Source organism: Oncorhynchus masou, unplaced genomic scaffold (assembly GCF_036934945.1).
Source record: "Oncorhynchus masou masou isolate Uvic2021 unplaced genomic scaffold, UVic_Omas_1.1 unplaced_scaffold_5294, whole genome shotgun sequence".
NCBI lineage: Eukaryota > Metazoa > Chordata > Actinopteri > Salmoniformes > Salmonidae > Oncorhynchus > Oncorhynchus masou.
The window spans coordinates 4,495-17,928 of NW_027011702.1; the positions used below are offsets into that span (position 1 = coordinate 4,495).

A 13,434-nucleotide genomic window follows, 5' to 3' on the forward strand; every position below is an offset into this window, starting at 1 on the left:
CTAGCCAGCACCTCTCCTAAACAGGTGTTCTACTCCTCCGCTAGCCAGCACCTCTCCTAAACAGGTGTTCTACTCCTCCTAAACAGGTGCTCTACTCCTCCACTAGCCAGCACCTCTCCTAAACAGGTGTTCTACTCCTCCGTGAGCCAGCACCTCTCCTAAACAGGTGTTCTACTCCTCCGCTAGCCAGCACCTCTCCTAAACAGGTGTTCTACTCCTCCGCTAGCCAGCACCTCTCCTAAACAGGTGTTCTACTCCTCCGCTAGCCAGCACCTCTCCTAAACAGGTGTTCTACTCCTCCACTAGCCAGCACCTCTCCTAAACAGGTGTTCTACTACTCCACTAGCCAGCACCTCACCTAAACAGGTGTTCTACTCCTCCGCTAGCCAGCACTTCTCCTAAACAGGTGTTCTACTCCTCCTAAACAGGTGTTCTACTCCTCCTAAACAGGTGTTCTACTCCTCCTAAACAGGTGTTCTACTCCTCCTAAACAGGTGTTCTACTCCTCCTAAACAGGTGTTCTACTCCTCCTAAACAGGTGTTCTACTCCTCCTAAACAGGTGTTCTACTCCTCCGCTAGCCAGCACCTCTCCTAAACAGGTGTTCTACTCCTCCGCTAGCCAGCACTTCTCCTAAACAGGTGTTCTACTCCTCCGCTAGCCTGCACTTCTCCTAAACAGGTGTTCTACTCCTCCTAAACAGGTGTTCTACTCCTCCTAAACAGGTGTTCTACTCCTCCTAAACAGGTGTTCTACTCCTCCGCTAGCCAGCACCTCACCTAAACAGGTGTTCTACTCCTCCGCTAGCCAGCACCTCTCCTAAACAGGTGTTCTACTCCTCCGCTAGCCAGCACCTCTCCTAAACAGGTGTTCTACTCCTCCGCTAGCCAGCACCTCTCCTAAACAGGTGTTCTACTCCTCCGCTAGCCAGCACCTCTCCTAAACAGGTGTTCTACTCCTCCGCTAGCCAGCACCTCTCCTAAACAGGTGTTCTACTCCTCCGCTAGCCAGCACCTCTCCTAAACAGGTGTTCTACTCCTCCGCTAGCCAGCACCTCTCCTAAACAGGTGTTCTACTCCTCCGCTAGCCAGCACCTCTCCTAAACAGGTGTTCTACTCCTCCGCTAGCCAGCACCTCTCCTAAACAGGTGTTCTACTCCTCCTAAACAGGTGCTCTACTCCTCCACTAGCCAGCACCTCTCCTAAACAGGTGTTCTACTCCTCCGTGAGCCAGCACCTCTCCTAAACAGGTGTTCTACTCCTCCGCTAGCCAGCACCTCTCCTAAACAGGTGCTCTACTCCGCTAGCCAGCACCTCTACTAAACAGGTGTGCGTTTCTTTAGCCTCCACGTTAGGATTGAGGAAAGGCTACTCACAGGAGTCTTTATGAAGTCGTAGTCTCCCACCATGCCTTGGTGTCGGTGGAGGACGAAGACGTTGTTGGGGTTGAGGGAGGCATGGGTGACGCCTGCAGCGTGGAGGGCCTGGAGGCCCCTGGCCACGCCTCTCATCACCTTCACAGTCTCCTGATGGGAGAGACAGGACAGTAGGTCAATGTGTTATACTACCAGTCTCATGATGGGAGAGACAGGACAGCAGGTCAATGTGTTATACTACCAATGTGTTATACTACCAGTCTCCTGATGGGAGAGACAGGACAGTAGGTCAATGTGTTATACTACCAGTCTCCTGATGGGAGAGACAGGACAGCAGGTCAATGTGTTATACTACCAGTCTACTGATGGGAGAGACAGGACAGTAGGTCAATGTGTTATACTACCAGTCTCCTGATGGGAGAGACAGGACAGCAGGTCAATGTGTTATACTACCAGTCTCCTGATGGGAGAGACAGGACAGCAGGTCAATGTGTTATACTACCAGTCTCATGATGGGAGAGACAGGACAGTAGGTCAATGTGTTATACTACCAGTCTCCTGATGGGAGAGACAGGACAGCAGGTCAATGTGTTATACTACCAGTCTCCTGATGGGAGAGACAGGACAGTAGGTCAATGTGTTATACTACCAGTCTCCTGATGGGAGAGACAGGACAGCAGGTCAATGTGTTATACTACCAGTCTCCTGATGGGAGAGACAGGACAGCAGGTCAATGTGTTATACTACCAGTCTACTGATGGGAGAGACAGGACAGCAGGTCAATGTGTTATACTACCAGTCTACTGATGGGAGAGACAGGACAGTAGGTCAATGTGTTATACTACCAGTCTGCTGATGGGAGAGACAGGACAGTAGGTCAATGTGTTATACTACCAATGTGTTATACTACCAGTCTCCTGATGGGAGAGACAGGACAGCAGGTCAATGTGTTATACTACCAGTCTACTGATGGGAGAGACAGGACAGTAGGTCAATGTGTTATACTACCAGTCTGCTGATGGGAGAGACAGGACAGTAGGTCAATGTGTTATACTACCAGTCTACTGATGGGAGAGACAGGACAGCAGGTCAATGTGTTATACTACCAGTCTCCTGATGGGAGAGACAGGACAGCAGGTCAATGTGTTATACTACCAGTCTACTGATGGGAGAGACAGGACAGTAGGTCAATGTGTTATACTACCAGTCTCCTGATGGGAGAGACAGGACAGCAGGTCAATGTGTTATACTACCAGTCTCCTGATGGGAGAGACAGGACAGTAGGTCAATGTGTTATACTACCAGTCTCCTGATGGGAGAGACAGGACAGTAGGTCAATGTGTTATACTACCAGTCTCCTGATGGGAGAGACAGGACAGTAGGTCAATGTGTTATACTACCAATGTGTTATACTACCAGTCTCCTGATGGGAGAGACAGGACAGCAGGTCAATGTGTAATACTACCAGTCTCCTGATGGGAGAGACAGGACAGTAGGTCAATGTGTTATACTACCAGTCTACTGATGGGAGAGACAGGACAGTAGGTCAATGTGTTATACTACCAGTCTCCTGATGGGAGAGACAGGACAGTAGGTCAATGTGTTATACTACCAGTCTACTGATGGGAGAGACGGGACAGTAGGTCAATGTGTTATACTACCAATGTGTTATACTACCAGTCTACTGATGGGAGAGACAGGACAGTAGGTCAATGTGTTATACTACCAATGTGTTATACTACCAGTCTACTGATGGGAGAGACAGGACAGTAGGTCAATGTGTTATACTACCAGTCTACTGATGGGAGAGACAGGACAGTAGGTCAATGTGTTATACTACCAGTCTCCTGGTGGGAGAGACAGGACAGCAGGTCAATGTGTTCTACTACCAGTCTCCTGATGGGAGAGACAGGACAGCAGGTCAATGTGTTATACTACCAGTCTCCTGATGGGAGAGACAGGACAGCAGGTCAATGTGTTATACTACCAGTCTACTGATGGGAGAGACAGGACAGCAGGTCAATGTGTTATACTACCAGTCTCCTGATGGGAGAGACAGGACAGCAGGTCAATGTGTTGTACTACCAGTCTCATGATGGGAGAGACAGGACAGTAGGTCAATGTGTTATACTACCAATGTGTTATACTACCAGTCTCCTGATGGGAGAGACAGGACAGCAGGTCAATGTGTTGTACTACCAGTCTCATGATGGGAGAGACAGGACAGTAGGTCAATGTGTTATACTACCAATGTGTAATACTACCAGTCTCCTGATGGGAGAGACAGGACAGCAGGTCAATGTGTTGTACTACCAGTCTCATGATGGGAGAGACAGGACAGTAGGTCAATGTGTTATACTACCAATGTGTAATACTACCAGTCTCCTGATGGGAGAGACAGGACAGCAGGTCAATGTGTTATACTACCAGTCTCCTGATGGGAGAGACAGGACAGCAGGTCAATGTGTTATACTACCAGTCTACTGATGGGAGAGACAGGACAGTAGGTCAATGTGTTATACTACCGGTCTCCTGATGGGAGAAACAGGACAGTAGGTCAATGTGTTATACTACCAGTCTACTGATGGGAGAGACAGGACAGTAGGTCAATGTGTTATACTACCAGTCTCCTGATGGGAGAGACAGGACAGCAGGTCAATGTGTTATACTACCAGTCTCCTGATGGGAGAGACAGGACAGTAGGTCAATGTGTTATACTACCAGTCTCCTGATGGGAGAGACAGGACAGTAGGTCAATGTGTTATACTACCAGTCTACTGATGGGAGAGACAGGACAGTAGGTCAATGTGTTATACTACCAGTCTCATGATGGGAGAGACAGGACAGTAGGTCAATGTGTTATACTACCAGTCTCCTGATGGGAGAGACAGGACAGCAGGTCAATGTGTTATACTACCAATGTGTTATACTACCAGTCTCCTGATGGGAGAGACAGGACAGTAGGTCAATGTGTTATACTACCAGTCTCCTGATGGGAGAGACAGGACAGCAGGTCAATGTGTTATACTACCAATGTGTTATACTACCAGTCTACTGATGGGAGAGACAGGACAGTAGGTCAATGTGTTATACTACCAGTCTCCTGATGGGAGAGACAGGACAGCAGGTCAATGTGTTATACTACCAATGTGTTATACTACCAGTCTACTGATGGGAGAGACAGGACAGTAGGTCAATGTGTTATACTACCAGTCTACTGATGGGAGAGACAGGACAGCAGGTCAATGTGTTATACTACCAGTCTCCTGACGGGAGAGACAGGACAGCAGGTCAATGTGTTATACTACCAATGTGTTATACTACCAGTCTCCTGATGGGAGAGACAGGACAGCAGGTCAATGTGTTATACTACCAGTCTCCTGATGGGAGAGACAGGACAGTAGGTCAATGTGTTATACTACCAGTCTACTGATGGGAGAGACAGGACAGTAGGTCAATGTGTTATACTACCAGTCTACTGATGGGAGAGACAGGACAGTAGGTCAATGTGTTATACTACCAGTCTCCTGATGGGAGAGACAGGACAGTAGGTCAATGTGTTATACTACCAGTCTACTGATGGGAGAGACAGGACAGTAGGTCAATGTGTTATACTACCAGTCTCCTGATGGGAGAGACAGGACAGTAGGTCAATGTGTTATACTACCAGTCTCCTGATGGGAGAGACAGGACAGCAGGTCAATGTGTTGTACTACCAGTCTACTGATGGGAGAGACAGGACAGTAGGTCAATGTGTTATACTACCAGTCTACTGATGAGAGAGACAGGACAGCAGGTCAATGTGTTATACTACCAGTCTACTGATGGGAGAGACAGGACAGCAGGTCAATGTGTTATACTACCAGTCTCCTGATGGGAGAGACAGGACAGTAGGTCAATGTGTTATACTACCAGTCTCATGATGGGAGAGACAGGACAGTAGGTCAATGTGTTATACTACCAGTCTACTGATGGGAGAGACAGGACAGTAGGTCAATGTGTTATACTACCAGTCTACTGATGGGAGAGACAGGACAGCAGGTCAATGTGTTATACTACCAGTCTACTGATGGGAGAGACAGGACAGCAGGTCAATGTGTTATACTACCAGTCTACTGATGGGAGAGACAGGACAGCAGGTCAATGTGTTATACTACCAGTCTCCTGACGGGAGAGACAGGACAGCAGGTCAATGTGTTATACTACCAATGTGTTATACTACCAGTCTCCTGATGGGAGAGACAGGACAGCAGGTCAATGTGTTATACTACCAGTCTACTGATGGGAGAGACAGGACAGTAGGTCAATGTGTTATACTACCAGTCTACTGATGGGAGAGACAGGACAGTAGGTCAATGTGTTATACTACCAGTCTCCTGATGGGAGAGACAGGACAGTAGGTCAATGTGTTATACTACCAGTCTCCTGATGGGAGAGACAGGACAGCAGGTCAATGTGTTATACTACCAGTCTGCTGATGGGAGAGACAGGACAGCAGGTCAATGTGTTGTACTACCAGTCTACTGATGGGAGAGACAGGACAGTAGGTCAATGTGTTATACTACCAGTCTACTGATGGGAGAGACAGGACAGCAGGTCAATGTGTTATACTACCAGTCTACTGATGGGAGAGACAGGACAGCAGGTCAATGTGTTATACTACCAGTCTCCTGATGGGAGAGACAGGACAGTAGGTCAATGTGTTATACTACCAGTCTCATGATGGGAGAGACAGGACAGTAGGTCAATGTGTTATACTACCAATGTGTTATACTACCAGTCTACTGATGGGAGAGACAGGACAGTAGGTCAATGTGTTATACTACCAGTCTACTGATGGGAGAGACAGGACAGTAGGTCAATGTGTTATACTACCAGTCTACTGATGGGAGAGACAGGACAGTAGGTCAATGTGTTATACTACCAGTCTACTGATGGGAGAGACAGGACAGCAGGTCAATGTGTTATACTACCAGTCTACTGATGGGAGAGACAGGACAGCAGGTCAATGTGTTATACTACCAGTCTACTGATGGGAGAGACAGGACAGCAGGTCAATGTGTTATACTACCAGTCTCCTGACGGGAGAGACAGGACAGTAGGTCAATGTGTTATACTACCAGTCTCCTGATGGGAGAGACAGGACAGTAGGTCAATGTGTTATACTACCAGTCTCCTGATGGGAGAGACAGGACAGCAGGTCAATGTGTTATACTACCAGTCTACTGATGGGAGAGACAGGACAGCAGGTCAATGTGTTATACTACCAGTCTCCTGATGGGAGAGACAGGACAGTAGGTCAATGTGTTATACTACCAGTCTACTGATGGGAGAGACAGGACAGTAGGTCAATGTGTTATACTACCAGTCTCCTGATGGGAGAGACGGGACAGTAGGTCAATGTGTTATACTACCAGTCTCCTGACGGGAGAGACGGGACAGCAGGTCAATGTGTTATACTACCAGTCTCCTGATGGGAGAGACGGGACAGTAGGTCAATGTGTTCTACTAGTACTACAAAACAAGGGCATGTGAATAAGGTTCCAAAACTGCCCGATTTTCCAGAAAACTCTGTTGGAAGAAGGGGACTCCTCCAACTGAGATTTCTGGAAACCTGGGAATTTTGGGAGAGTTTTGTAACTCTAAATGTGAAATATGAGGAAGGTAGTCGAAGGGGAAGGTAGTCGAAGAGTAAGGTAGTCGAAGAGTAAGGTAGTCGAAGAGTAAGGTAGTCGAAGAGTAAGGTAGTCGAAGAGGAAGGTAGTAGAGAAGAAGGTAGTAGAGAGGAAGGTAGTAGAGAGGAAGGTAGTCGAAGAGGAAGGTAGTAGAGAAGAAGGTAGTAGAGAGGAAGGTAGTCGAAGAGGAAAGTAGTCGAGAGGAAGGTAGTAGAGAGGAAGGTAGTAGAGAGGAAGGTAGTCGAAGAGGAAGGTAGTCGAAGAGGAAGGTAGTCGAAGAGGAAGGTAGTCGAAGAGGAAGGTAGTCGAAGAGGAAGGTAGTCGAAGAGGAAGGTAGTCGAAGAGGAAGGTAGTCGAAGAGGAAGGTAGTCGAGAGGAAGGTAGTCGAAGAGGAAGGTAGTCGAGAGGAAGGTAGTCGAGAGGAAGGTAGCCGAGAGGAAGGTAGTAGAGAGAACTCACTGAGGCAGTTAGGGGTGTGGCAGCCTGAACAGCCCAGAGACTTCCATTGGGGAAGTATGGCACCATCACATAGGCAAGAGGGTCTGACTGAAAGAGAAGGGTTCATAGTGACATCATGACAAATGGAGAACACGACCTCTCTAAAATGTTCTGCCTGGTCAATCAGACTTCTGAAGTGGATGTACAACATTCCCTACGATGTAGCCTCCACTGACTTCAGGGCTTTCATACTTCCCACGCTTAGGGGAGCAGAGCTGTTGTGAAGGAAGTGTGTGTGTTTACACAGGACGTAACGCCCCCACCTACTGTCAACCAATCATGTCAACGCAGAGCTAAACAGAGCCCTCTGCATTGTTACAAAATTTGGGAGGCTCACGGCGATGTGGTACAGAGCTCGACTTGGCCTCCGCCCTCCTCAGGAGGCTCACGGTACAGAGCTCGACTTGGCCTCCGCACTCCTCAGGAGGCTCACGGTACAGAGCTCGACTTGGCCTCCGCACTCCTCAGGAGGCTCACGGCACAGAGCTCGACTTGGCCTCCGCACTCCTCAGGAGGCTCACGGTACAGAGCTCGACTTGGCCTCCGCACTCCTCAGGGGCTCACGGCACAGAGCTCGACTTGGCCTCCGCACTCCTCAGGGGGCTCACGGCACAGAGCTCGACTTGGCCTCCGCACTCCTCAGGAGGCTCACGGTACAGAGCTCGACTTGGCCTCCGCACTCCTCAGGAGGCTCACGGTACAGAGCTCGACTTGGCCTCCGCACTCCTCAGGAGGCTCACGGTACAGAGCTCGACTTGGCCTCCGCACTCCTCAGGAGGCTCACGGTACAGAGCTCGACTTGGCCTCCGCACTCCTCAGGAGGCTCACAGCGATGTGGTACAGAGCTCGACTTGGCCTCTGCCCTCCTCAGGAGGCTCACGGTACAGAGCTCGACTTGGCCTCTGCACTCCTCAGGAGGCTCACGGTACAGAGCTCGACTTGGCCTCTGCCCTCCTCAGGAGGCTCACGGTACAGAGCTCGACTTGGCCTCCGCCCTCCTCAGGAGGCTCACGGCGATGTGGTACAGAGCTCGACTTGGCCTCCGCACTCCTCAGGAGGCTCACGGTACAGAGCTCGACTTGGCCTCCGCACTCCTCAGGAGGCTCACGGCGATGTGGTACAGAGCTCGACTTGGCCTCCGCACTCCTCAGGAGGCTCACGGTACAGAGCTCGACTTGGCCTCCGCCCTCCTCAGGAGGCTCACGGCGATGTGGTACAGAGCTCGACTTGGCCTCCGCACTCCTCAGGAGGCTCACGGTACAGAGCTCGACTTGGCCTCCGCACTCCTCAGGAGGCTCACAGCGATGTGGTACAGAGCTCGACTTGGCCTCTGCCCTCCTCAGGAGGCTCACGGTACAGAGCTCGACTTGGCCTCTGCACTCCTCAGGAGGCTCACGGTACAGAGCTCGACTTGGCCTCTGCACTCCTCAGGAGGCTCACGGTACAGAGCTCGACTTGGCCTCCGCACTCCTCAGGAGGCTCACAGCGATGTGGTACAGAGCTCGACTTGGCCTCCGCACTCCTCAGGTGGCTCACAGCGATGTGGTACAGAGCTCGACTTGGCCTCTGCACTCCTCAGGTGGCTCACGGTACAGAGCTCGACTTGGCCTCCGCACTCCTCAGGAAGCTCACGGTACAGAGCTCGACTTGGCCTCCGCACTCCTCAGGGGGCTCACGGTACAGAGCTCGACTTGGCCTCTGCCCTCCTCAGGAGGCTCACGGCGATGTGGTACAGAGCTCGACTTGGCCTCTGCACTCCTCAGGTGGCTCACGGTACAGAGCTCGACTTGGCCTCCGCACTCCTCAGGAAGCTCACGGTACAGAGCTCGACTTGGCCTCCGCACTCCTCAGGAGGCTCACAGCGATGTGGTACAGAGCTCGACTTGGCCTCCGCACTCCTCAGGTGGCTCACAGCGATGTGGTACAGAGCTCGACTTGGCCTCTGCACTCCTCAGGTGGCTCACGGTACAGAGCTCGACTTGGCCTCCGCACTCCTCAGGAAGCTCACGGTACAGAGCTCGACTTGGCCTCCGCACTCCTCAGGGGGCTCACGGTACAGAGCTCGACTTGGCCTCTGCCCTCCTCAGGAGGCTCACGGCGATGTGGTACAGAGCTCGACTTGGCCTCTGCACTCCTCAGGTGGCTCACGGTACAGAGCTCGACTTGGCCTCCGCACTCCACAGGAAGCTCACGGTACAGAGCTCGACTTGGCCTCCGCACTCCTCAGGAGGCTCACAGCGATGTGGTACAGAGCTCGACTTGGCCTCCGCACTCCTCAGGTGGCTCACAGCGATGTGGTACAGAGCTCGACTTGGCCTCTGCACTCCTCAGGTGGCTCACGGTACAGAGCTCGACTTGGCCTCCGCACTCCTCAGGAAGCTCACGGTACAGAGCTCGACTTGGCCTCCGCACTCCTCAGGGGGCTCACGGTACAGAGCTCGACTTGGCCTCCGCACTCCTCAGGGGGCTCACGGCACAGAGCTCGACTTGGCCTCCGCACTCCTCAGGAGGCTCACGGTACAGAGCTCGACTTGGCCTCCACACTCCTCAGGAGGCTCACGGTACAGAGCTCGACTTGGCCTCCGCCCTCCTCAGGGGGCTCACGGCACAGAGCTCGACTTGGCCTCCGCACTCCTCAGGAGGCTCACGGCACAGAGCTCGACTTGGCCTCTGCCCTCCTCAGGAGGCTCACGGTACAGAGCTCGACTTGGCCTCTGCACTCCTCAGGAGGCTCACGGTACAGAGCTCGACTTGGCCTCTGCACTCCTCAGGAGGCTCCACAATCGCATCACACCCTCCGTACGAAGCCCCCGACCGCATTTTCAGATCATGCATAAATTGTCTTTAAGTCTAAGTCAAGTTCCTCAGATCATGAAACATGTGGCTTGTAAGACAGGAAGACATATGAAGCTTAGTGACTGGGTCGAGACAGGGAAGCTGAGTGAGAGGTACCTTGCCAAAGAACAGTGCCAGAAGAGGGAGTATTCCAGTGTCAGTCTGACTCTCCCGCTGAGTCCTGGTTCTGTGAAACTGGGTGGTTCTCTCCAACACTCTGGCCTCTGCCTCCTCATTCACAGTGTAACCCTGACAGGGAAACCAGACACAAACCACCAATAAGGATAACAGCTAAACCTCTGTCAAAAGACCAGGGTCTTTCAGTTGGCACTAAACGTGATCAAAACATCTTTAAACAGGAACAGTAATATCTGAACATGTTCAAAAAGAACAATCATTCTGTTTCAAAATGTTTGTTCACATTTGGGCCTGACAGCCTTACAGGTTAAAAACATTGTGTAACTCTAACTCCCATATGGCACCCTATTCCATATATAGTGCACTACTTTTAACCAGAGCGCTATGGGCCCCTAGTCAAAAGTAGTGCACTAGTAGTGCACTATAGAGAATAGGGTGCTAAAAAGGTGTGTGAAAAAGGGGTTACCTTGAGTATGACCCTCTGTCCCTGGAACTCAGTACAGACCAGAGGCCTGCGTCCACTCAGCTCCTTCATGGGCTCAGCATCAAACATGTCCCTGTCCAGACTCTTCACCACCAGACCTCCTGAGCTCTGCACACACACACACGGTTGTACTCACATCTGTGAAATACGTAGGTGCTGCTAATAATACATACACGATGAGAACATGGTAATTAGGAACACACAGTGAAGTAATACTGGACACATTCACAGATTTCCACTAGGGGACAGTACTGCAGCACAATGTGGCCATGTCCTGGTTTCCATATGGTCTTGTACAGAGGTATAGCTGGATCAGTCAGGACTCAGGTTGTGTCTCACCATGTGGCTGTGGATGTCTGCCTCAGGGTAGAGCAGGGGGAGCTCAGGACAGCAGCCTTCAGCCAGAGCACTGAGCTTCATCTACAACACAAACATGACACAGCTATTAGGGAGGGGTGTGATGAGTGGAACTTACACATTGTGGAAGTGTTCCCGGACTTAGTTGGAACACAGAATTACAATGACAGAACATATGACAGAATTAGAATGACAAAACATATACATGACAGAATCAGAATGACAGAACATATAAATGACAGAATCAGAATGACAGAACATATAAATGACAGAATCAGAATGACAGAACATATAAATGACAGAATTAGAATGACAGAACATATAAATGACAGAATTAGAATGACAGAACATATGACAGAATCAGAATGACAGAACATATGACAGAATCAGAATGACAGAACATATGACAGAATTAGAATGACAGAACATATGACAGAATTAGAATGACAGAACATATGACAGAATTAGAATGACAACGACAGAATCAGAATGACAGAACATATGACAGAATTAGAATGACAGAACATATAACAGAATCAGAATGACAGAACATATGACAGAATCAGAATGACAGAACATATGACAGAATTAGAATGACAGAACATATGACAGAATCAGAATGACAGAACATATGACAGAATTAGAATGACAGAACATATGACAGAATTAGAATGACAGAACATATGACAGAATTAGAATGACAGAACATATGACAGAATTAGAATGACAGAACATTTGACAGAATTAGAATGACAGAACATATAAATGACAGAATTAGAATGACAGAATGATGTTGGAATATGTAACGTACATATTCTTTTCTTTCTTGACCGATTTCATGGAAAAGAGTGTTTCTGGTCTCAGCAATCTCTTCCTTCTTCTTCAGAATCTCCGTCAGGTCAAAATCTTCAGCCTGACAGGAGAAACCATGAATGAACCTCCCTTTCCTATATTACCACTAAATCACTACTGCATTCACAGGAAATCATTCTGCCATTATAACGATACAAATTGAGCACATGAGCTGGGTATCCTATGCACACAAGCCAGCTGTTCTGGGACGGTATACCGGCTATTTGGAAATAATCAAAGATTGCTTTTTCAATACCGTTTATAAACTATATTGAGGGTAAGTTTTTCAATACAGAACCATTCTCCATGTCTCCACTTTCGTCATCTACAGCATATTCAGCCATAGTATTAGTGCAGAACAGGCCGGTCAGTCTGTGCTTTGGTACATATTTTAGTGATAGGATGATGTTATTACTGGAAGTTGAAGTGTTACAATACATTTGTATATTTGTAGCTACTTAAGTAAATACCTGCAGTCAACTTGTGCAATACGTTAGGAGATAAAGCTGATGGCGTTGATCATTTCACCTGTCAAATTATGAAGCTCACCGTAGTTCCCCAGAACAGTTGAGACAGTCACGTGTTTGTTTGGAAATGGCACAACAGGAGAAAGCGGGAGCTGGTGAGTCCAGCTGTGTGTTGACAGGGGTCACGTTTTATATTGAAAGTTGTTTTTGTTTTGCTTCAATGGTGACCAGGGGCATGAAACTAGTTTTCCTTCACAGAATACATTAGTACAACACCTTCATCAGACACTACATTAGTACAACACATTCAGACACTACATTAGTACAACACCTTCATCAGACAATACATTAGTACAACACATTCAGACACTACATTAGTACAACACATTCAGACACTACATTAGTACAACACCATCATCAGACAATACAACACCTTCATCAGACACTACATTAGTACAACACATTCATCAGACACTACATTAGTACAACACATTCATCAGACACTACATTAGTACAACACATTCATCAGACACTACATTAGTACAACACATTCATCAGACACTACATTAGTACAACACCTTCATCAGACACTACATTAGTACAACACCTTCAGACACTACATTAGTACAACACCTTCAGACACTACATTAGTACAACACCTTCATCAGACTCTACATTAGTACAACACCTTCATCAGACACTACATTAGTACAACACCTTCATCAGACACTACATTAGTACAACACCTTCGTCA

The 13,434-nt window shown here is 48.9% G+C and overlaps 1 protein-coding gene across 1 annotated transcript; it reads right to left on the minus strand.

Annotated features, from left to right (window-relative positions):
- Positions 1 to 1,374: 1,374 nt before the first annotated feature.
- On the minus strand, positions 1,375 to 12,557 carry LOC135535901 (serine/threonine-protein kinase 31-like; the record flags this gene model as incomplete). The annotated part of the gene is made up of 7 exons (XM_064962306.1): positions 12,507 to 12,557; positions 12,173 to 12,274; positions 11,344 to 11,424; positions 10,987 to 11,112; positions 10,500 to 10,631; positions 7,509 to 7,595; positions 1,375 to 1,524 (listed from the first exon to the last, which is right to left on the minus strand). Coding segments are annotated over exons 1-7 (729 nt in total), but the record flags the coding sequence as incomplete, so codon positions are not given.
- Positions 12,558 to 13,434: the final 877 nt, after the last annotated feature.